General features: G+C 52.1%; 1 protein-coding gene across 4 annotated transcripts in view; it reads left to right on the top strand.

The window, feature by feature from the left end:
• SYK (spleen associated tyrosine kinase) overlaps window positions 1-17,914 on the top strand; it is a 36,881-nt gene extending 18,967 nt beyond the window's left edge. For 2 of the 4 annotated variants that reach the window (XM_016202474.2, XM_087823114.1), the window contains 7 exons: window positions 977-1,061; window positions 2,250-2,427; window positions 5,228-5,437; window positions 6,597-6,786; window positions 11,248-11,388; window positions 12,319-12,431; window positions 16,683-17,914. In XM_016202474.2, the coding sequence (XP_016057960.2) occupies window positions 977-1,061; window positions 2,250-2,427; window positions 5,228-5,437; window positions 6,597-6,786; window positions 11,248-11,388; window positions 12,319-12,431; window positions 16,683-16,755 (990 nt within the window). In that variant the 3' untranslated portion in view covers window positions 16,756-17,914. Of the gene's footprint in view, window positions 1-16; window positions 27-976; window positions 1,062-2,249; window positions 2,428-5,227; window positions 5,438-6,596; window positions 6,787-11,247; window positions 11,389-12,318; window positions 12,432-16,682 lie in introns of all 4 variants that reach the window. The other 2 variants (XM_087823115.1, XM_087823116.1) reach the window with 2 other exon arrangements.
• The last annotated feature ends 7,504 nt before the right edge of the window (window positions 17,915-25,418 follow it).

The following is a 25,418-nucleotide window of genomic DNA, read 5'->3' as shown; positions in this document are numbered from 1 at the left end:
CAGTGTGTGCCACAAGATAAGCGACTGTGCACAATTAAGCTTAGTATCTCTGTTTCTTTACATTTCTCCAAAACCTGGTGGTATCTCATTTCTTCGTGGCCAGTGTTTGGGCACTGGCCAGGTCAATAGATACAGAATTTCTACTCACCTCACACCAAAAAAAAAAAAAAATCTTTTGAATCGTGGTTTCCCCATGAATACCTTTGTTTAAGTTGGGGGTGAGGGTGGGTCAGGAAAACTTGAGATAGAGACTTTCAACCGGGAAAGGTTATAGGAATATCAGGATTAGATTTTCCCCAATTATTTCATGATGCAAATTTATGTAAATCAAATAAATAATGGGGAAGGTTGCCATTAACAACAGCCAGCAAAGCTTTGCTTCAGTATCTATGGTTACCTGCTCTGGGTACAGACAGACGGCTCTTCTCAGGTTAGTGGAGTCTTCTGCCTCAGAGTCCGTGACAATGACCATGACGAGGGTGGTTACTGACTGTCCAGGGCTGCCCTCAGATGTCACCCAAATGTTGCTTGGTCTCCACGGAAGCTAAACCAGAGGCTGCAGCTCGGCCCGCGTGGCCGCCTCGGGGCCGGGTGGGTGGGTGAGCGGGTGGGCAGCACTGTTCTGGTGAATAACGTCCCTGGGGCGCGCTAAGGGAAGAGTTCATGAGGAGCGTGGGCCCGGCTGAGGAAAACCCGCAGCGAGGATGCGGGGCTCGAAGGCAGGGAGGGAGCTGTGCCCGCGCAGTCACGGTCACCCCTCCGGGCGCCCGAGACCGCGGCCCCTGGGGTCCTGAGCTGCTTTCGGGATCCAAGCAGTTGCCCGAGGAATGAGTGAGCCGCGTGGGTTTTGTCCTGCTCTCTTCATTCTTCCCCTCGTTCTCTCTGCGTAAGTTAAAAGTGGGTATTTGAAAAGTAATTCCACGTGTCAGTGCAGCAGAGTAGCCGTGAGGAAAGGTGACGGCTCTGTGTGCTTCAGCCCTCAGCTCCAGGGAGCCGGCCGGAGAGCTCCGTGACCTTCAATCCCTACGAGCCCGAGGGGGGCACCTGGGCCGCGGATAGAGGTGAGAGGCGCCCTCAGCCGGACGGGACGGGATGGGACGGGACGGGGCTGCGGGGGGATGGCCCCCAGCCTCCCTCACCATGCGGCGCAGCGAGAGGCTCTTCCCGCAGCCGCTTGGAGCTTCGGCCTCCTGTGGTGCTGACACAGCCCCACGTTCACGTCCAGGGGCTCTGGTCCCAGAGGCCGCGTCCTGGCAGGACGTCTGTGTCCCAGCAGGGGCAATAATGGGGCTGCAGAATGACCTGCTGAGGGAACTGGGGGGTTGTGTGAGGCCCCAGAGGCTGCCGCTCAGGGTGGTCACCCTCCGTGAACCCAGCAGTCCTCTACTGGACTTCTTATAGGAAACGGGGCCTCTGGATGACCTCCATGGGTTCTCTAGGTGACCCAGGTCCATTTTTTATTGGTGATCTTGGTCTGTTCATTGCTATAAACCCACCCTAAAACTTAGTAGCTTAAGACAATAGTCACTTAATGGATCTCTCCCTTAATTGTCTGGTGCAGGTTGGGCATTTGGGCAATGCGCAGCTGGGTGGTGTGGGTCAGGGCCTCCCCCAGTTACACTTTGCCAGCCTGCGGGGGTGGAGGCCACAATGAGGCCGGGGCCTGGGGGCTGACCCCCATCTGCCTGTCTGTACTTATGGGGCTCTGGCCTGGTCTTCCCACCCACACTACTTGGTCCCTCACAGCGTGGAAGGTATCCAGGCAGCGGGACTCCTTGCAGGATGTCTGAAGCTTCAAGAGCCACATTTTCAGCAAATACACCTCTTATGACTTCTCCTGACTATGTCACCAATATCACGTGCTGATTAGTTGACACAGTTACAAAAGCCATGGAGGAGAGGTGACATGGACTGCACCTCTCAATGAAAGGAGGGTCCGAATTTTCAGAAGTGATTAAAGTCACCATAGCCCATGAGGAGCCCCATCCGTATTTGCCCCGGCATGAAAGACCCTGTCGTAATAAACATTTAACACAAGAATGGGGGTCAAGTACAGTGGGCATGGGGGGCTTTTAGCTGCGCCCCTACAAGCTGGGTGAGACCATGCCTCAAGTACTCACAGCACCATAACTACCCAAAGTGAACAAGGTCTTGAAGGGGAAGCTGTGACCACCCGGGAGGTAAGTGGTGGATGATGGGACTTTCGCTAGGGATCCAGCCCCAGACTGTGTTTCTTGACTCTGCTGCAGAGGTCCAGAGAGAAGCCCTGCCCATGGACACAGAAGTGTATGAGAGCCCCTATGCGGACCCCGAGGAGATCCGGCCCAAGGAGGTCTACCTGGACCGGAAGCTGCTGACCCTGGAGGACAAGGAGCTGGGCTCGGGTAACTTCGGCACCGTGAAGAAGGGTTACTACCAGATGAAAAAGTAAGTCGGAGCTTTGCACCAAAGCCATTCGGATAATTACTTATTGATTTATCTTGTAATTTCAAATAACAGTACATATCATACAACAATTAGAATTGCTAAACTACCAGAATCTCTTCCCACTTCCTTTGGTCTTCAGAAGACAACCCACAGAGAATGTTCAGGAAAAACCCTGGTCTCTAAAGTCCTTTGGAACAAACCCTCTCTTTGAATATGTGTGTTTGCATTAGTATATTACCGATATGAATAAAGTTGGTTTTGTTGTTAGATGCTATTTTAAATTTAAGGACATTTTGTAAATTTTTTTTGAGTAGATAATTAACATGATTCAAGGGTCAAGAACATCGATCAAAGTAGGCACAAAACTCTGCTTTCAGTCCTGCTCCTTCCGTGTGTGTGTGTGTGTGTGTATATGTGTGTGTTAAATATATATATTTGAATAGTTTGCTTATTTTAGTGTATATATATGTATGTATACCAGTCATTTTGTAAAATGGGCCTAAATTAGCCCGTATGAAGGTATACATTTTCACAACTGGCTTGTGACAGTTAAATTTCTGGCATAATTATATATGTAAATTAGCATAGATATGATTGTAGACACATAAATTCTCCTGGAGGGCTTGGGGGAAGGGAAGGGAAGGCCCTACAGGTCCCTTTGGGACACAGTAAGGTCTTTATGGCATTGAGTCCCCAGTCGGTACACACGACCCAGCCTTTCCCCAAGTGTCCTCAGTTCCTCTCGGCCTCTCAGCAGGGTGAGCTCCCTGTGCAGGGTCTTGCACAACTTTCTTGTTGGATCCATTTGTAGTTATTTAGTACTTTTGATGTTCATATGTACAGTGTCATTTTTTTAAATTTTATTTGTTTATCCCTGGTGTTGGTTGAATATGGAAATATAACTGGTTTTGCCTGTTGACCTGATACCCAGCAACCTTGCTGAATTCACCTATTATTTCTCACTCATTATTTCTAGTAGGTTACCTGTGCGGCCTTTGACCCAGAAATGTGTCATCTGTGAATAACGACAGTTTTGTTTCATGCTGTTTAACTCTTACACAGGTTATATTTCTTTCCTCCTCACTGGAGTAGCCAGGAACTGCGGCTCAGGGTTGGATAAAGGGGCCGTGCTCCTGCCTCATTCCCGATTTCAGGGGGAAGCTTTCGGGGTCTCACTGTTAGGTTTGTAGCTGCTCTTGTCGGCCTAAGAAAGTTTCCCTTTAGTTCTTACTTTTCCGAGAGGTTTGTTTTGAATCATGAATGTGTATTACATTTTATTGCATACTTTATTTCCACTACTGGGATAAGCATAGTTTTGATCCTGTTGTGTAATGCGGTAAATTATACAGATTTTCTTCTTTTGAATCCTCACCGAGGTTATGTTTATTGATTTGAGAGAGGGACAGACAGTCAGACAGAGACATCGATGTGAGAAAGGAACATCAATCAGTTGCCTCTCATATGCACCCCAACCGATCGAAACCGCAACCCTTTTGTTGCACTGATGATGCTCCAACCAACTGAGCCAGCCGGCCGGGGCTGCACCGATTGATTTTCAAATATGAAACCCATGTTGCATTCCTGGAATATACTCATCTTGTTCATGAATTATATATTCATAGTATCTTTTTTATAATTCACTGCATTTTCTATTATTTCTTGGAGAAACTTTGCATCTATGTGCATGAGGGACATCAGTAAATTATTTTCTTGTAATTCCTTTGTCTGGTTTTGGCATCACGGTAATGCCGGCCATACAAAAAAATTAGTTGGGAAGTTTCCTTCTCTTCTCTGTCCTGGAAGAGACTGTAGGTGTTATTTTCTCCTTAAACATTGGGAAGAATCGAGAGGTTTTTGCTTGTTAACTTTGACCCCTACCTCACACCATACACAGAACCAGTCCGGGTGGGTGGCTGGTGAAATGTGAAGGTAAAACAATAAACTGTCTAGAGACAGCGTAAGACAGTGTTTCCGTGATCTTGGGGGAGGAGGGCTTCTGGTGCTGATGCCGGGGTGCGCCTCCGTCTGTAGGGCTGCCGCGTGTGCCCAGTGTGGAAACACTCCTGCGTCTGCACCGAGGTGTCTATGCCTGTCTGAGTGTATGTCAGACCTGCTCTGCTGTCCCTCCCTTGACCTGCTGTATCCCGTAGTTCTTGTTTTAGTCTCCATTTGGGAGTTCAACAAAAGAGCTATGCTTCCTGCATTGGTGGGAATCGCATCACAGAGATGCAGTTTTCAAAGCAAACATAGTTAATTTCCATTCATTTATGTGAGTCCCACTGTGTCAAATGTTTTCAAGAGTCCCAGCACAACCAAGGTGAAGTTTTTATTAGGAAATAAAAAATAATTAATTTTTTGCAAACTTGCTCAGAATTCACAAAGCTCAGTTTGAAAGTGTTTTGTAAACTATGGGCTTTAACAGCACAAGCTTTTCATTTCTGCACCTATACATCAAAGGGGTGTTGTATTTACATACATTACACATAATCTGAGTGGTAAATCTCAAAGTGTCATAGGGATCCATTCACACCAGAGTTTGTAAGTCTCTTAGAAAGTTATTTAGATATTCGGTTATGTCAGGTGTCTGCTAGGTTGGGACATTCTGCGACCCCAGCCCTACCCCACTGTTTTTAACTAGTGAACTGTTGCTCTTTGTCTGTAAAGTGACGGGACATTGTTGGAAACGGCTCCTACGATGCCAGTCCATTCCACTGCTATCTGTGCCACCACCTCTAAAAGGCATTTATCCAGAAGAGAGCCCCTTTGAAAAGTTTCTTATGTGATACCATTTCCTTTTCAGGGTTGTGAAAACTGTGGCTGTGAAAATCCTGAAAAACGAGGCCAATGACCCGGCTCTGAAGGATGAGCTGCTGGCAGAAGCCAACGTCATGCAGCAGCTGGACAACCCTTACATCGTGCGCATGATCGGGATCTGCGAGGCTGAGTCCTGGATGCTGGTCATGGAGATGGCGGAGCTCGGCCCACTCAACAAATACTTACAGCAGAACAGGTATCTTCAGGCGCCCAGAAGCCTACACCGCGAGGGCAGGTCCCCGCCGCACACACGGGAGCCTGGCTCCTTCTCGAAGCCTCTCTCCTCCCTTCCTTCCTGGGACCTTGCAAGAGGAGGGGAGATCGCTGTACACTTTAGATCCAGTGGTGGGTTTATTTTAGCTCCTTTTGAAAAAAAAAAAAAAGAAAAAAAAGGCAAAACAAAAAACCCTTCTAATTTAACAATTTGGTTTTCATTCCCCTTTGCCCACTCGGTACTGGCCCAGTGATGGACTCGGCTTTAGACTATCTTGGCAGTCAGCATCACCTCACTAGGAAAACCATGCTTTTCACAAGAAATATTTAATACACTGTTTTTTAAATCCTCACCTGAGGATATTTTTTCCATTTCTTTTCAGCGAGAGTGGAAGGGAGAGAGAGAAACATCGATGTGACGGGTTGCCTCCCGCACACACCCTGACCAGGGCCGGGATCAAGTCTGCAACCAAGGTATGTGGCCTTGGCCAGAATCGAACCCGGGACCTTTCAGTCTGCAAGCCGATGCTCTAACCACTGGGCCAAACTGGCCAGGGCAATAAACATTTTATAAGGAGTAGCAGTGACCTCTTGCTTTCTGACTGACCTCTACATTCCCGTGAGCAGTCACTTCTGAACACATCGGCTGCCGTGCTCTCTCCTACAGACGTGGTGGGGATAGGAGAGCACGTGTGGAATAGCTCAGAGAATAGCCCCTGGTTACTGAAACCATTCGCTGCGTTGTGTTTCTACTTAGAGTGCATCTTTCATCTCCATAGAAGGGAGGCGTTAGTCCCACTTCACAGGTGAAAAACTGAGACTCAGGGTTGGTTTTGTCTTCTGTCCAATATTGGAACAAGGATTCCAGCGGAAGCCTGGCTCTCCTTTAGCCAGGTCTGCCCAGCCCACTCTACGGTTTGTCATGCAATTCAAAGCAAACCTTGGAAGTTGCACCAGTTGAACACTGGGAGAACGGTGTGCACTTTTGAACAGCTATAGCTTAACAAGGCTGTTTGTCACCACTGTGAGTCTTGCCTTGAATATGGGAACAAGAGCACCTACCTTCTGTCTGTGAGGAGCGCAGTTGGCTGTTCCGAAACGGGCCACCGTGCACTGTCACTAATGACATGCTTGACTTGCAGGCACGTCAAGGACAAGAACATCATAGAGCTGGTCCACCAGGTTTCTATGGGAATGAAGTATTTGGAGGAGTGCAATTTCGTGCACAGAGATCTGGCTGCAAGAAACGTGTTGCTGGTTACTCAGCATTATGCCAAGATCAGTGATTTCGGACTTTCCAAAGCGCTTCGTGCTGACGAAAACTACTACAAGGTAGGAACAGCTCGGCCAGGGCTCAGGCAGCAGGTGGTGAAGCGGGAAGGCAGGTGGCCCTCTGTGGGGGTTGGTACGGAGGGTCCCGGGGGATAGTTCCCTGTTTAAAATAGCCGCACAAAAAATGCCCTTCTTAGGCTTGACTCTACTGTTAAAAATGGAAATACTGTACATATCGCAACTTGAGATTTACTGAGAGGAGTATCTTCCAAACTGTGTTCCTTGGAACGATGGGGAATCGACAGTTAAGTATCAGAAAGGGAAATTAAGAAAACAATCCCGGTTACAGTTGCAACAAAGGAATAAAAATATGTAGGAATAAATGTAACCAAGGAGGTGAACGACCTGCACTCAAGGACACATCCCCTCGCGCCTGTCGAATGGGTGTTGCCACCCGACAAAGGCCGTGGAGGGGGAGCAGCGCGCCGCTGGTGGGGACGCTGTCGGCACAGCCGCTGCGGGAAGCAGCACGACCGCTCCTCGGAAACTGAGGTGGAGCCCCGAACCCCGCACCCCACGCCTGCTCCGTTTCCTCTGCGGCAGGGGGTCTGTGCGCCCCGTCTGTGGCAGCGTTATTTACCATGGCCAACCTTGGGAACAGCCTGGGTGCCGCCTGCCGGCCAGTGGATAAACGGGTAAAGAAAAGGCGCGCTCACCCACACACCCGCACACACCCACACCCACACCCACCCGCACACATACTCACACACACACACACACACCCGCACACACCCACACCCACCCGCACACATACTCACACTCACACCCACACACACACCCGCACACACACACCCGCACACACCCACACCCACCCGCACACATACACTCACACCCACACACACACACACACCCGCACACACACCCCCCACACACACACACCCGCACACACACCCGCACACATACACTCACACACACACACACCCGCACCCCCCACACACACACCCACACAGACCTGCACACACACCTGCACACACACCTGCACACACACCCACACAGACCTGCACACACACCCACACACCCGCACACCCCCCCACACACACTCAGCTACTGAAAAGAAGGAAATGCCGCCGTTTGCAACAACACAGATGCAACTTGAGAGCATTACACTGAGTGAAATAAGTCTGACAGAAACGGGCAGACACTCCATCATCTTTCCTACATGTGAAACCCACAGAAACTGAGCACACTGAACGAGAGTGGGCTGTGGGGGAGGAACTGGAAGGGGTCTCGGTGTGTCCTGGGGACCTGTTCAGCGTGGTGCCTGCAGTTAACAGGACTGTCGTGGACATGGGAGCTGCTGAGAGAGCAGACAGTAAACGTTCTCAGCCTAACAGCAAGAATGGGGTGTGTCACGTGTCGGGTGTGCAGCGAGCGTGACTGTTGTGACCAGTTCACAATATGTGTGTCCATCAAATCAGCACATTGTGCCGAAGACTAAAGGCCAAGGTAGAACCTGCGAAGAGACTGAGCCCTCAGGGAAGATGGTAACGTGGAGGGTTCTTCTTAAGAAACAAAGTGAAATGAGATGGAAGGAATAAAACGTTGAACAGGATTGAAGAGAAATGACAGCCACGGAGCGGGTGAGCATGGCCTCGGAGGCTCGTGCCACAGCCGAGGCCGGACGCCTGCCCGTGGCCGCAGCTCCACGCAGCGCCCCACTAGGGCACAGACAGCTGTCCTTGTCCCACTGTGCTTTGCAGACATTGCTCTTCTACAGATTGAAGGTTTGTGGCAACCACGGGTCGCCCAGGTCTGTCAGCACCATTTTCCCAACAGCAATAAGCTCACTTTGTGTCTTTGTGTCATATTTTGGCAATTCTTGCAATATTTCTAGCCTTTTCGTTGTTATTTTTGTCACGCTGATCTGTCCACAGTGATGCTTGGTGTTACAGTTGCCATTGCTTTGGGGCGATGTGAGCTGCACCCAGATAAGAGCAAAGCTGGCAAATGTGTGTGTGTTCTTATGGCCCTAGGACCAGTCTCCCCCTCCGTGGCCTCCCTGCTCCCTGAGACACAACAGTACTGAAATCATACCCACTGTTAACCTGCAGTGGCCCTGATGCTGCCACAGATAGAGGATGGGCCTGGGCAGAGCAAAGTGAAAACCTCTGCAAAGGGGTCACTGTCCTAGATCCACTGAGAACGTTCGTGAACACGGGAAGAGGTGAAACACCAACATCCAACATCAGCAGGAGTCTGGAAGAAGCTGATCGGTGACTTCAAAGGGTCCCAGGCTTTAGTAAAGGAAGTACCTGCAGATGTGGTAGAAACAGCGGAACTAGAATTAGCAGTGGAGCCTGCAATGGGATGAGTCGCTGCAATCTCGTGGCAGGACTTTGAGGGATGAGCAGAGAGAGTGGGCACCTGGGACAGAATCGGCTCCTGGCGAAGGTGCTGCGAAGACCATTGACATGACCACAGAGGCTTTAGAATATTAAGTCAACGCGGTGAAGCAGCCATAGTGTTTGAGAGAAACGACTCCAATTCTGAAAGCTCTGTGGGCAAAAGGCTACCACACGGCATGGAGTGCGACAGAGAAATCACTCGTGAAAGGAGAGCCCATAGTGCAGCAAACTTCACTGCTGTCTTAGTTTCAGAAATTGCCAAGCCCCCCCCAACCTTCACCAACCAGCACCCTGATCCGCCAACACTGAGGCAGGGCCCTCCACCCGCAACGACAGGACTCCCTGAAGGCTCGGGTGACTGTTAGAGTATTTCAGCAATGAAGTATTTAATTAAGGTAGGCACATGTTCTCTTAGACTTAATGCTACTGCACATTACTGGGCTACGGCACAGTGTAGACACAGCTTTATACGCCTGGGAAAGCAACCAGCTCCCGCGACTCTGCTGTGGTCTGGAGCTAACTCGCAGTGTCTCTGGGTCTGGCCCTACGTGCGTCAGTAATGCTCATCCTCGCATGACGGGTTATAGCAAGACTCGGGAGCCACTCAATGCCCCTCAGTAGGAGGCTGGTTAAATTAGTTGTGAGAGATTTATATGAAACATACAATTAACTCTTCTAAAATTGACTTTATCTACATGTACTGACAAATATATATAAGATATGTGGTTAAGTAGAAAAATTAAAAAGTAGAGTGCAAAAAGGGTGTGCCTCTAACTGTATGATTCCCCCCGAAGTATATTCCCTATTTACCCTTGACACGTGTTTTTCTGGGAGGACCCAGGCACGGCTACCTAACACGGTCGTCTCTGTGGGCTAGAATTCAAGGTTGTGGTGGACAGACTAACTTTCACCCTATTTAAGATTTGTCAGAGGTTTACCTTTTCATCAGTTCAAATTTCAGAACGAATGGAAATAACACACGACCATACTGTTCACAGCTTTGAAATCAAACCTAAGACTAGTACATAATGAATGCGGCGGAGATGCAATCAGTGTGCCTCTTAGCTGCCACGGCTCCTGTGTCTCAGATCCCTGCCCCCAGCACCCCCCTGATCACTTGGGGTGGGTCACCTCCCTCCCTCTGCCCCGGAAACTGCCCCAGATTGAAGTGACGTCCCAGGAGGCAGCGGCACTTGCCATCACCACGCTGAACCCCGAGCCCGCAGGAAAGGGCTTTGGAGGCACGATTCTGACCCCTTTACTAACACTTTTTAAGTTAGAAAGTTTAAGCCAGTTTAAAACGATGTTAGTGGACAGTCTATCCAGAACAGTCAGTGTTGGCTTAAAACTGTAGACAAGTGCGCTTCTGGGAGCAGGACCATGACGTGATATTGGGCTTGACTCCCGCATCGCAACGAGTCCACGAAGCTGTGAGCCGCCAAAGAAAGAGGTGAGAGAAAATGTCTAAAAGATACAAGAAACTCTATCTCAACCATTTAAAATGTATTTAAAAATGAAAAGTTTAAGATTTTAGGATTTAATGTTAAGATTCAGAGCAAATGCACACACATGCACATGTGCACACATGCACGCGGCGTTTTGTGAGTCATGATTTTACTCTTTTATAAAGTTGAGTTAAATTACCCTTAACATAAATTTTACATCTTAACTATTTTCAGGATTACAGTTCAGTAATGTTAAGGGCTTTGTTTACAGCTAATCTCCAGAATTATTTTCATCTTGCCCAGCCGAAGCTGTGCCCCTCGAGCACTAACCACCCAGGCCCCCTTCACCCTGGGCCTCAGCCCACTCCGTCTCTGTGTCGGGCTCCTTGGGGGCCTCGGGCGAGGACAGCCCCCCTCGTAGGGCATTTGCCTTGTGGTGACTACACTGGCTTGTCTCCCTCAACGTGATGAAAGGCAACCTCTTGGTTCACCCATGTCGTTGTGTGTCAGTCCCCTCCTTCGCCAGGCTGAGTGACTCTCCAGTGTCTGCACAAACCATCTGGTTTGTCTGTTGGTCTGTCCGCGGACATTTGGGTGCTGCCGCCACTTGGCGCTGCTGTGGAGGTGGGTGCCCGGTGTTGTCCTCACGGAGGCTGTCGTCTGCCTTGCAGGCACAGACCCACGGGAAGTGGCCGGTGAAGTGGTACGCCCCTGAGTGCATCAACTACTACAAGTTCTCCAGCAAGAGCGACGTCTGGAGCTTCGGGGTGCTGATGTGGGAGGCGTTCTCCTATGGGCAGAAGCCCTACCGGGTTAGCCACCCTGTTCCGTGTCCTAGCTCTGCGGCCATCAGAACAGATGAGCGCCCCAAAACCGTAGTCCCGGCATCCTTGGGTCTGGCTGTTTTTTGACAGTTAACACAACCTCAGTTTATTCTAAGCTGCAAGAGAAGTATTTCATACTAACTGAATAGTATGTCTTTTTTTCGTTGGAATTACACATGTAAATTTGCAAAAACATACCCAAATCAACATTAATTGAAGTTGAAATAGAAATTATGGCCATTTCCAGTCTCAAATTGGCAGCTCATTATATTTTTTTAGATTTTTAAAATTAAAGTATACATATCAAAAAACGCACAGATGCGAGGATGCAGCTTCATAGACCTTCCCAAATGGAACATGCCCCGGAAACCGGCCCCCAGATGAAGCCACAGAACAGAGCCCATCCCCTCCCCCTGCATGCAGGCCGCCCCGAGGGTAACCACACCTGACTTCTAGATCACAGTTAGGTGCCCGTCTGACTTTTAGATCACAGTTGGGTGCCCGTCTGACTTCTAGATCACAGGTGCCCATCTGACTTCTAGATCACAGTTAGGTAGGTGCCCGTCTGACTTCTAGAGCACAGTTAGGTGCCCGTCTGACTTCTAGATCACAGTTAGGTGCCTGTCTGACTTCTAGATCACAGTTGGGTGCCCGTCTGACTTCTAGATCACAGTTAGGTGCCCGTCTGACTTCTAGATCACAGTTAGGTGCCTGTCTGACTTCTAGAGCACAGTTAGGTGCCCGTCTGACTTCTGGGTCACAGTAGGTGCTCCTGTGTCTGTACTTCCATGACTGAAATTGCACTCCATGTACCCTTTTGTTTCTTGGTGAGGATGGGGAATGGGATGTCCTCCTGGCTTTGTTTTGTTTTGCTGGATGCTGTGTTTAAAAAGCTCAGGTATATTCTGCATGTTTTAGGGGATGAAGGGAAGTGAAGTTTCCGCTATGCTGGAGAAAGGAGAGAGGATGGGGTGCCCTCCTGGGTGTCCGAGGGAGATGTACGAGCTGATGAACCTGTGCTGGACTTACGAGTGAGTACCGCTCCTCCCTGCGATCAATGACGCTCCGAGGCACACAGAATGGCCGGGCATAGGCGAGCATGAACTCCGTCTTTCAGGAGGCAGGACATGCTCCCTTCATGGTGGGGAGAGGGCTTGCCATGCACAACTATTCTTTAGTCTAAAAAATAAGTTTACACGGTTACTCTGATCCAGGATGTTGAAATTTAAATGTAGGTAATATTGGCACCCTCCCTGGGACTTCGCACATCTCCAGAGTAGGGTCCGCTCCCAGGGATGCCCGCAGCCACCAGGGCCCCCTGACCAGCTGGGTGCAGGGCGCGCAACACCTGCCGAAGCAGGGCAAGCCCGGGCTGTTCCCAGCGAGTGAGCCCGTGGGCCTTTACTAGTTCTTGAGTCTGCCTGCAGCTTCATTTGGAAGGTTTCACTTCCTCTGAGAAAAGTGAACTTCAGATCATTCTGAAACAAATGAAAGAAAGCTAGAATTAAAATGAACTCTGGGGGAGATGGTTAAAGTTGGTGTTTTGTTCTTGATGTGAGCACTGAATGTTATTCTCTCCCCTATTCTTTGTGGTGGACTTGGCCAGTGAAGAGCGGAAGGGTGGGTGGGGAGGGCACTTAGGGTGGGGAGAGGTGCTAGGGGATGTGCCCCTGGGGTGAACCAGGGTGGGCAGTGATGCAGCCAAGACCTGCTCAGCATGGCTTGGAGGTGGGGGCACAGTGAGCCTTGAATACCGTTAGCCCCTGGAGCATCTTCCTGCGATGGATTCAGGACCAGATCAGCTCCCCTGCTTTGTCCTCATGGACGCACAGCTCCTCGTGCTGTTATGGTCAGGATGGCCCAGGAGGGGAAGACAAGGAGGAGTCAGCTTGTGGTGTTCGCTGGGGCTGGGGCTGGGGCTGGGGCTGGGGCTGGGGCTGAGGCTGGGGCTGTGGCTGGGGCTGGGGCTGAGGCTGGGGCTGTGGCTGGGGCTGGGGCTGGGGCTGGGGCTGTGTCTGGGGCTGGGGCTGGGGCTGTGTCTGGGGCTGAGGCTGAGGCTGGGGCTGGGGCTGGGGCTGGGGCTGGGGCTGGGGCTGTGTTTGGGGCTGTGTCTGGGGCTAGGGCTGGGGCTGGGGCTGGGGCTGGGGCTGGGGCTCTGTCTGGGGCTCTGTCTGGGGCTCTGTCTGGGGCTGGGGCTGGGGCTGGGGCTGGGGCTGGGGCTGGGGCTGGGGCTGGGCAGAACACTCCTCTTTGAGACAACATTGTTTCTCAGGTTGTTTTCCCGGATGGAGACTTGAGTTGCAGCAGAGTGAGGTTCAGGGGCAGTGGCCTTTCCCATCAGGTCCCCTCGGGAATGCTGCCTAGTGAGTTCCACATAGACATCTAGGAATTAGCAACAGGACAAGTGTCAGCTGAGGAGAAACAGTGAAACAGCGATGGGGCCCGTGCCTAAAATTAGGAATGAGGGCTCCTTATCTAACTTTGATTCTTTCTCAACATGCTATATTTCTGAAGGTTAAAAGTTTTCTACGACAACCTGGGATGTTGAGGCCAGTCAGGGAGACACAGTCAGACACTTTGTCTAAATATAAGTTTGTAGCTAAATGATATGTAGTTGAATGGGGAAAAAACACAAAACATGTGGGGGCCATGGCCGACAAGGAGAACTCAGAAGCACAGGAGCTGGTCTGGCTGCCTGGGCGCTAACTCAGCAAACCCCGCAGAGACCCCAGGCCCTGCCCCTGTGGAGCCTCGGGCGGAGGGAGGGCCAGCAGCAATAAACGACAAGCTATAGATACAAAATCAGTGCCTTCTGCTGTGTGTTCTTGGAAGAAGACGAGCCCGATGGCAGTTCAAAGCCAGAGGACACAGGGCCAGGGAGGCTGCTGCATGTCCGTGTGAGGACCTCCCTGTGCACGCGCTTATTCTAGAAGGAAATGAAGTCGATGCCTGGGGCGTGGAAGCACACGGAGCTTCCAGAGCCCACTCAGCTCAGCCTCCAAGCTTTCCTCCAATGCAAACAGTCAGCCACCTTTACCAAGGTGATAGATTTTTAGATAGCTAGGTAGGTAAGAAGATGGGATAAATGGATAGATAGATCCTTCTATAGATGGAAGGAAGGATGGAAGAGAGGAAGGGTGGGTGAATGATGGATGGACAGATGGATGGTTAGACACATTGATTGATAGATGATGGATGGGTGGATGGAAAGTAGGTAGATAGATAATAGGTAGACAGATGATACATCAGTAAATCAATGCATGATGGATGGATGAATGGATTGATGGGTAAGTAAGGAAGTGGGATAGATATATAACGAATAAATTTAGACAGAAGGACATATACAGGCACACCTTCAGACTGATCGCCGACATCTGCTGACTGCCTTCCACTTCCTGAGGCCTGCACACAGGCACCAGCCGACGCTCCCCTCATGGAGGTCACAGTTCTGGGCTGGCTGCTCCTAGGCCCACAGCAAACAAACTAACCCACATGAACATGTGATGGCACAGGCGGGGGGCGCTACCGAGCACACCACAAGGAGCAGTAGCGGGAACAGAGGATTATGAGGTCACACTTACGTTAGAGCCCATATTGGCCCCTTTATGAAGGGGCTTCCACCTGACAATCGCAGGAAGGGGAGCTTGCTTCGGGAAATGAGAGGGGAGGAGGGTGGTCTGGGCACAAGGGGAGGCGTGGGAAACGCATTCCAGGCTTGGCTGGGCAGGAGCAGCACCCGCAGGACACTGGGTCACCCTCCTCCGCCCAAGCTTGAGGCCATCCTAGGTTCCCCCGGCAACCTTCCCTGCGTAGTAAAGGAGAGGTTCCCTGGGACACCTGACCGGGCCCTCCCAAGGTCCACGCTGTATTGCTGGTTTTCTACCTTAGTGTCCGTGGAGCTTTAGTTCTGGGTGAGTGAGGCCCCCAGCAAGGTTCAGATGTGCGCTTTGTGTATTCAGATCCCATCGCTGGGGCGGAACTTCCTGAGTTCCTTTGGAGCAGAGCAGCTGTCTGTGTGGACACAGGTTTCTACGTGTCTTTGTGCCCTGGGCGTGGCCATCACTTCCCTCTAAGAACCCCCTGGTGGCCTGAGGCATGGCCCCACATGAGGCCTGGGGCCCCGGCGCGACCAGGGGGTTCGCTTGCTCTTGCAGCTGTAGGTGCAGCCATTGCAGCAGGTCCTTAAGTAACATCACTTTGTTATAATAGTGATGAGATGTCACGGGAACCTAACTCCTGCTTATGTCAACTAGCCTCTGGTCAAACTGGTTTCGTTCTATGTGGTTTCACCTGAAGTCACAGGACCATCTGAAGATTTACTGTATTTTGATGCCATGTGACAAGGCAGCCCATTCCAGCTCCGAAGGAACCACTGTGCCCTTATGTTGGCGGTGATTCTGGGGCCCCGGGCATGCGCCTGACTGCTGCCTTACACCGGACCTCATAAAATCGTAGTTGTTGCTAAACAGGTTGAATGTGGACAGTTCAGTTTAACCTCATGTTCTGTTCCACTTATTGGGCAATTTTACCCTCTTGCAGTATAGACAAAAATCTTGCAAAAATAAGAAAACTTATTTCCAAACAACGATAGATTCTTTGAATTTTAAGAAATGCTTGCTTGCAACAGGTCCCGTTCAGTGTGCCTGTGTTAGAGAGCAGAGGTGTCTGCGAGGTTCATTCAGAGATTGCAAGTTGTGGGCAGCTTTTCCCCACCGTTTGCTTCCGTCCTTACGTCACAGGCCGTGCCGTGCTGCGTGTGGTAGGCGAGGCCCGCCTCTCAGCTCCTCCTGACAGATTGCGAGTTCCGAGAGAACCCCTGTCAACAGCACATGCTCAGAAATCCAGAGCCATCCAGTTGGGGTGTGGGGAGGGAAGTTTAAACTATGTTTACTTTATTAACGAGGTTAGAAGTCAAACGTTAGAGGTATGTCTGCAGTGTGCTGACCCCTGAGTCTCTCAGACACATTCATTTTACTAGATCACAAGGAGACAGTGTCTGAGTTAAAAGATCTGGAGTTTGAGTGCAAAGCTTCGCCATCTTCAAGGTGGACACGAGTCACCTGGGGGTCCTGTAGAATGCAGATTGGGTTCTGTAGGTCTGGGCTGGGCCTGACACTCACACAGGCCCTGGTCAGCCGCGCTGGGGAGCGGGACAGGCTGAGAGCCGCAGCTCAGGAGGAAGCCACCAGGGGCGCACATGCGCTGCGACCTCCGAAGGCCTGGCTGCGCCCGTCCCTTGGCCACTTCCAGGACCAGCAGTAACGCCAGTCTTCCCCTTGCAGGGTGGAGAGCAGGCCCGGGTTCACAGCGGTGGAGCTGCGGCTGCGCAATTACTACTATGACGTGGTGAACTAAGACCTCCCGCCTGTTGGCGGCCACCTGTGAGCAGAAGAGTCATCACAGGCAAACGTATTACAGTGCATTGATTTTGAGTCTCCATCTCCCTCCCCCATCGGGAGAGCCAGCCTCATGGGGACATGCCCGTGACTGTGGGTCCCCAAAGCCTGTCCTGGAACTACCCTCTGCAGAACAAGCGCTCCCCAAAGAGCGTGGGATACAGACAGAAGGACAGCAGGGTCAGAGGGACTGTGGATTCCTTCGTGCTTCTCTGTGTGGTTCTCACCGCAGGTTATTTTCAGGGTCTGTGTCCACATTTCCTTGTTGTCTTTCCAGTCCTCTGGCTCCTGGCTGCACCTGAGGCCTGCAGTCTGGAGACAGCCCACGAGGTACTGAGTGCTCACTTGCCCTGCACTGTCAAGGGTCTGCAGGGGCAGTGACACCCACAGGTGATGCCTGCAGTGGAGGGAGGGCAGGAGGGAGGGAGACTCACCCTGCCCCTGCAAAGCTTTTCCGATGGTAAAGTGCTTTGGGGCTTAGAAAAATCAGGTTCTGCCAGTGCCCTTTGTAAGGTGCAGCCAGGTCAAGGGGACCATCTGGATGCTGCTTTTGCTGTGTGCGCTCTGAGCCAGGACGCCCGCGTCTGCACAAGAGGTGTCGCCTGCGAGAAGGATCGGCTTGGCTGGCTGACCTGCTGAAGCCCTCCTGCGGACTCTGAAGACCGTCCTTACTTGTGGACTGTACCTGAATGGAGACCGCAGGAAACAGGCTCATTTCATCTCGAGCGGGACGGAGGACAAGGACAGGCCCATGCTTCTCCTCCCCCGAGGAGAAGGTGCCTCCTGAGCGCCTGCCTTTTTCTGTATTCATGGTGGGGCCACCCTGCTGGCCCAGGGCAGGTAAGGGTGAGTTTCTAAATAAAGTGTTAATTCATAATAAAGTCACAGATCCTGCACCTCCCACAAGTAGGCTTTATTGAGTGTGATTTTGGGCTGACAATACAAAAACCCAACAATTATTTTCTAGTCCCCTAGTCTTAGTTAATCCTTAACTAATGTTCGATCTTATGATGGTCATCAGGCCGTTGGTAGTCAGTTTTGCTTGGCCCTTGGAAACAGAGCTACTCAGCCATCCGTCTTGAGTCAGGACACAACGCCCAGACCTTCTCGTCTTCAGCTCCTCCTAAGACATTTTAAAGGGTGCGCCCCCCACGAGCAGGAGTGGAGGCCCTACTCCTAATGGGAGCTGGGCACGTGGAAATCCGCAGCTGGCTGCTTGCTTGGCCAGAGACTTCGCTCGCAGAACTTCTGTTGAGAAACTTTTAAAACCATCATGTCTTGTAGAATTGTGCTCCCTGGTAGTTTAATGGTTTTGTTAAAGAGAGGATCCCTGTGTGCTGAGCAGATACACAAAACAGTGGCAATACGCACTCAGAGACCCGGGCATTAAAAAGATTAATGACAAACTCTCTGGCCAGGCGATAGATTCAGAATCATAAGAGGAAGGGCTGGACACGGCGGAGATGACCTCTGAGAGAGGCTGTGCCCTCCTTCTTCTGTCCCAGGGTGTGGCTGTCGGAAAGGCTGAAGGCTATGGGGATCTGAGCACATATTCAGCTTCTCCCTGGGACGGGTCCCTCACCCCCTCGCAGCTGCTGCCCCTCCCAGAAGCCTGGGGATGAAGAACCTGTCCCCAGGGAGAGGAGTGGGCCAGAGAGAGGAGGGGCCGGCTTCCCCAGGAGCCCAGCCCGGAGCAGCCACACCGCTGTCCTGTGCCTCCCCCTCCTGTGCCCGCCCCCGGGGTGGGGTCCCTGTGTGTAGCATTCCCACTGCGGCCCTGTGCCAGTCTTTTCTAGTGGAAAGGGTCCTGTGGAAGGCCCTTTCTCCGGGGTTTACAGAGGAGGGCATGGAGGGAAAGGCAGCCCCACTGGAGAGGGGTTATGGTATGAATGGGTTGATTTGGAAGGCAGGGCCTTTGTACCGGCATCGGCCTGTCCTTGATTGTCACATGCCTGCTGCCCTTCTCATGGTTCTAGCCACGTCTTCACAGGGTCTGGGCTCACTCCACTTGCTGCCACCTTCTGGTCCTTGTTTCATGGGAACCGAAGGGCATCGTGGGCAGGCAGCTTGCCCTGGCCAGGCCAGCACCACTGCCTGCTGAGGCCACGAGCACCTTGACCCAAACGGATCAAAGGTCTTCATAACAGAAAGTGTCTATTCTGTGGTTAAAATAATCACTTGTGGTTTTCACCTGAGCGTGTCCCTTCCCCACACTTGCTGTCACCGGCCTGGCTTCTGTTTGTTGGATGGTCACTTCACATTTGCACCAACCGGTTCACAGACTGCAGCTCCGCGTGGATTTAATGTAACACACGGGGTGACTCCCGGACTCTCATCCCCCAGCCTCCCAGAGGGCACACACGACCAGTTCAGCAGTATCCCTCATCCATTTTGGAAGAGTGCTGGACTTGTTTTCAAACTGTGATTTTTAATAAAAATTTAAATTGTGACAATTTCCAATTTCCATGGACTGTGTTGAGTATGAGAGGTCGCTCTGTCAAATAAATAGTGTTAAGCAGTGTCCTCGAAGCAGCAAGATTTTCTTGTTTTTAAACGATAAGCTCCCAGCCATGCCCTAAAGTGATGGAGTATGTGGGCCCCTCGGAGCTGGCCTGTGAGCGTCTGCTGTCCGCAGAAGGAACAGGCCGGTCAAGGAGGTCCCTGGCCGCATACACACATTCATCCCCGGGATTTGCCTGGCGAGGGCCTGACCGCCCATGCTGTCCCCTAACGGAAGATGGCTGACAGAAGACAGAAAAGCCAACAGGGTGAAGAGGGTGTGGTGTGAGCTCTCCCTTCCTCTGCAGACAGCACACAGGCCTGTGGAGTCTGGGAAAGAATTCCATCAGCTCCCCTTGTAACAGAGGTTACACACGCACACACACTCGCAAACACCACAGACACTGCACACAGAGCCTCATTCCAAGTGGCAATTTAAAAGCCAGTGTGGGCAGTTGTCACATGTGCTCGTGGCTGTAGTCATCTCTCTTCCGCCTACTCTGGGCCTGACCCCCAGTTCCTCCCACCCCAGGCCCACTGGAGGCCCCTGGCCCTGGCCCTGGCCCTGGCCTGGCCCTGGTGGGCAGAGGTTTGGAGGAGACCTGGGTTGGCTGACCTCACACTCCCATAGTGAGCCCTGCAAACAGGACAGAGCAGAGATTGGAATGACAGGCTCACCACTGCCCCTGGCCCTCCCCTCCTGGGAGAGTGTGGGTGGTGCGGTGTGCAATGCAGACAGCTGGGTCTCCAGCACTGGCACTCTGCACAATGCAGGTGAGGGTCACCTGCCCTGACACAGGTGCGGCCAGGCACAGAGGCTTGGGCCATATCTTATCAAGTCAGAGGGAGCCACGGTCTGAGCCCCAAGGCCACTGGTAGCCTAGTGGTGGGGACTCTGCAGGCCAGCAGATGGGACCGTGATGGCTCAGGAGAGCAGCTCATTTGGACTCTGGACCCTCCAGCCTGGGGAGGGGCAGAAACCAGTGCTGCTCTATATGTGGTGATTGCTGGAAGCAGTGACTCAGGTGGCCTTAGCCTACGGTGAGCTCGGGCACAGGGAGATGGTAAGACCCACCCATGCTTGCCTTTCCGGGTTAGGAAGGCACAGTAAACCCCTGCTCCTTTCCAGGAGCGAAGGAAGCATTTTAACAGCCAGGATAAGACTTTGCTTTTTCCAGTCCTCCCAGCTTGGGACTCAGAGTGCAGGCTTCAGGTGGCAGTCACTCCCTTCTCCTCCTGCTTGCTGGTGGCCTCAGGATGGAAACTCACGTCTACTTCAGGAATAGCAAGTCCCTTCAATCAGAGCATTTTATCAGGCAGAGCCCAGCAGAGGCCTTGGGCCCCGCCCTACTCTTTTTCCTCCCATCCAAAGAGAAGCCAGAACCTACCCGCCAGGTGTCTTCTAGAGAGTGCGAGTCCGGACACACAGCCCAAGGTACAAGCAGCAGGCTCCCTGATAGCTCCCAGTGCCCTCCCACTGGGGCCCAAGTCTTGACATTTTTCTGACCTCTGACTGCAGAATCACCATTTTGCTCAATGCCTATTAGCAAGACAGACCGGTTTTCTTAGACACCGGACACACCACACCTGCTGCCCATGACGGAAGGATCTCTACAAGAGATGGACACTGGGAGCTTCTGGGAATGTAATTCCGTCTTGCCCCTGAAATCAGCCAGGGAAGCAGTTGTCCATCATGGTCTGATTAGCTGAAAACCTAGCAGGCCATGGTCTCGGACATCAGTGGTTTGTGCATCATGTCCTCCCTTCCTCCCTCTCTCATGCACACACATACATACAGACATGCAAACACGCATACACATACACAAATGCACACACACGTACACTCACACAAACACAAGTTCACATACACATACACAAATACACATACATGCAAACACATGCACACACAAAGCACATATATGGGTATGCATACATGCACACACAAATATCCACATGCACGCACATGTACATGCATACATGTGTGTGCACAGACATGAGCACATGAACTCATGTGCACATGCATACTCACACACAAATGTGCATACACACATACATCCCGATACATGCACTCATAAACACATACATATACACACATACACACAGGCACACACAAGCATACTCATACACATACACATGCATACAAAAACATAGACACACAAAGTACACATACACGTGCACACACGTGCACATGCATACCCATACACAAACACATACATACACAAACACACACATATATATGCACACAAACATACTCATGCAGACACACATGCACACATGCACACAAACATGCACACACACATACAGCACACACAATCATACACACAAACACAGGCACAGACACATAGCCATATGCAAACATACATACATGCATGCATATACACATGCACGAACACATACATATACACATATACACATGCACAAACACATACACATATACCCACGAACATACACACATATATACCCATACACATATACACACATGCACACACATACAGACACACAGAGACAATGCACACATACATACACATACACACATGCATGTACATGAACACATACACACATGCACACACATTCATACACACACATTTAATATATTTTCCCTTGAAAGGAAAAGGACATTTGGATGTAGCAGGATCGTCCAGGCACCTGTGTTTCACTACAAAGAGCTCTTCTGAATCCACTTACTTACGTTCCAGTTGTGTGATATTAACCTAAAAAAAGAAAGAGCACCGTTCCAGAGCCACCCCCACCCTGGGAGCACCCTTGGACACTGAGCACAGCCTGAGCCGCGGCCCTGCCCACAGGCGTCTGCACTCACTCCTGCCGGGGCACTGCGGCCAGGCGGTGCCCTCAGCCCGAGGGCCACTTGGCCAGGGCCGCCTCCCGGGGATTGCTCTAGCTGGGCATTGTTGTACCACAGCCATGAGCCTAAGGCTTCACTCCTTGGCAATCTTTTGGGTCTCTGAATGACTGTTTTCCATGACCATGACCATCATTAAACTATGGAACAATGTGTGAAAGATGCGTGCTGCTCATAACAGAGCAAGTGTCTGGGACGGTTTCTCTCCACAGCTCGGACAGATGGCATTGTTCCTGCAAAGCACCCAGCTGAGCTGTGGACATTCCTTCCTTCCTGCTTGGGGCAGAGAAGTGGCCTGGGCATCACAGGGAACAAGCAGCTAAAGAAACATCCAAAAACCATCCTGCTAAGTTCCAGTCCTTGTCAAGTGAGTCATGCCGAAGAGGAGATTCCACAGGACCATGAGTCCCCGCTTGCCCAGCTTAGGAAACTGAGACATCCAGCAGCGTCCCCGCCGCACCATCAGCACCTGGTGGAGCCTGGCCTCTGGCAGTGGACGCGTCCCCCAGCAGCACGCTGTCGCTGCAGGCATCCATCAGCATGTGGGGGACAGCTGCCCAGTCACCCACCTCACCCCCCTGCTTCTCACTTCTGTCAACACAACCCTGCAGAAGAAAGCACGATGTTTGACAGAGGCAGTCCCAGTGACCGCAACTCCATAGCTCACAAGACAGTGTGCAGGGCAGGGAAATCCTTAGCAGAAAGCTGAGCTGACGTACAGTGAACCCCAGCAGAGCAGACTCCAGGCTTTGCTCGGCCAGAGACAAGCCCGCCTCCCAGACTGTGGAGAAGCTGAGGATCTTCCTCCACGGGACAGTGTGGCCCAGTTAAAAGCACAGCAGCGACCGAATTGCCATTTTAATCAAGTTTTCTCTGCAGTCAAAACATGCAGGTGTTTGTTTGTTCTGGAACAGTCTTGTCTTGAAGTGAGTAAGATGCCTGCTCTGCTGCGAGCTCTCTTGGGGTCACTCGTGCTCTAAGCAGTGATCCCCCACAGGCTGCTTCCTCACTCAAGGCGAGGGTGCCCAACACACCGCTGAGTTCGTTGTATTTGGGTCCCTACTTCTATGGATCGCAATTTGGGAGCACAGGGCCTCGAGACTGCTGGTGGGGGGGTGCCCCTTGTACTGTCCCCAGAAGTGTGTGCGAGTGTGTGAGTCTGAGTGAGAGTGTGTGTGTGTATGTGAGTGTGTGTGAGTGTGTGTGTGTGTGAGTGTGAGTGTGAGTGTGTGTGTGTGTGTGAGTGTGTGTGTATGTGTGTGTGAGTGTGTGTGTGTGAGTGTGTGTGAATGTGTGTGTGTATGTGTGTGTGAGTGTGTGTGTGTGAGTGTGTGTGTGAATGTGTGTGTGTATGTGTGTGAGTGTGTGTGTATGTGAGTGTGTATGTGAGTGTGTGTGTGTATGTGAATGTGTGAGTGTGTGTGAATGTGTGTGTGTATGTGTGTGTGTGTATGTGTGAGTGTGTGTCTGAGTGTGTGTGTATGTGAGTGTGTGTGTGAGTGTGTGAGTGTGTATGAGTGTGTGTGTGAATGTGTGTGTATGTGTGTGAGTGTGTGTATGTGTGAGTGAGTGTCTGAGTGTGTGTGTGAGTGTGTGTGTGTGTATGTGTGAGTGTGACTGTGTGTGTGTGTGTGAGTGTGTATGTGTGAGTGAGTGTGTGAGTGTGTGTGTGTGTGAGTGTGTGTGTGTGAGTGTGTATGTGTGAGTGAGTGTGTGAGTGTGTGTGTCTGAGTGTGTGTGAGTGAGTGTGTGTGTGTGTGAGTGTGTGTGTGGCTATGTTAAACAGGTGCGTTTTTCTTTTTCCAGACTTTTGTACTCCGTAACTCCTTCAACAGGAAAATGACTTTCTGTTACCACCCCGTTGGTCACGGCCTCCCCCTGGGTGCAGTGTGCAGGCCGATTTCCTGCCCACCGGCAGTCACAGCACTTACCCGGCCCGTCGCCGGGTCCTGGGTGTGGTGCACTTTATTTAAGGCTCCCTAAGAACCAAGAGCTTCTGCTCACCGGGAAAGGCTGGGGGCCCTGCTCTGGCGCCTGGGGATGGAGAGCGCGGGTCGGTGCTGGCCCAGCAGCCTCACACACAGGCAGGCGGGCTGGCTCACCGAGGGGGCAGCCTCTTCCGTCCTGCGGCCCTTTCTCGGGAGCCCCCTGAGCCGCCGGTCTAACCTGCGGGAGGCTCCACAGCACAGGCTGCCTCTCTCACTGGTGCCCTGAGGCGAGGGGCCTGCAGGGGGCACCAGCTCCGTCCCCCACACCCGGCAGCCAGCCCTGGCCAGGTGGGCCCCGGGGGTCCCTGGAGGCTTCACCGGGAGGGAAAGCAGACCGGGCCACCTGAGGGGCGCTAGCAGCTGGGGGCCAGTCCTCTCCATGCTCGGCCTCGGAAAGCCCGGAGCACGTGGGCAGCAGGGCAGCCCCCTGACGCTCCGCCGGCCGCACGGAAGGGCCCCTGGCCGCCGGGCAGTGCGTGGCTGCCGAGCGCCAGCTTCACGCTGCTCGGGGAGCGCCCCGCAGTGTCTGTAGGATACTCTCAGGAGCATTTTCTATTTTAAGTCTAAAAACAACCAACTTTTGAGATCACTGTTATTATTAACTCCTCATTTTACAAATGAAAAGGCCAACACTTGGAAAACAGCGCCCAAAACAAGGCCGACCCAGGTTTCTTTGTATAACAGCACCAGTTCCGGGGCCCGCCTGCCCGGCGTCCCCAGGGTGTGGCGTGGGCACAGGGGCCCCAGGCTGTGGCAGTGGGTGAGCCTGCACCAGGAGCTAGGGCTGGCCTCCCATTGCCTGGCTGGCCTGTCACCTGTGCTCCTTCTTATCGGTGCTCCGATGTGGGGACCTGGGAGCCATTTGGGGACCTGGGGCAGGAAGCTGAGAGTCGGAGCCGGACCTGAGTTCCAGCTGCTGGGCTTCTCCATCCGAGGCCCAGTGTTGAGGGCGACCGTGGGCCACCGGCTGCCCCAGCAGTTCCACACTGGCTCCACGGTGGGGCCTCGGCCTCTCTGGGCTGATAGAAGAGCGGATGCTTTCATCTTCACCGGGAAGCGTCACCTCACTTGTGCTGTAGCTGTGGACATTCCCTGGAAGAACAGGGACACCTGGTGCAGGGAGAAATTAACGCAGGTCGGGAACAGAGCTGAGACGGGCTGCATCCTTCACTCTGTCTGCCTGGAGAGGCTGAAAGAGCGGGGACAGGCCAGCGGGGACCTGAGGAGGCACTGGGAGCCTGGCCAGCCAGGAGGACTGAAAGGAACCTGTGGGGT

The sequence above is a fragment of the Miniopterus natalensis genome, chromosome 12 (assembly GCF_054644295.1).
Source record: "Miniopterus natalensis isolate mMinNat1 chromosome 12, mMinNat1.hap1, whole genome shotgun sequence".
Lineage (NCBI taxonomy): Eukaryota > Metazoa > Chordata > Mammalia > Chiroptera > Miniopteridae > Miniopterus > Miniopterus natalensis.
The sequence above is the reverse complement of the archived record's forward strand: the minus strand, read 5'-3'. Positions and strand labels throughout refer to the sequence as shown.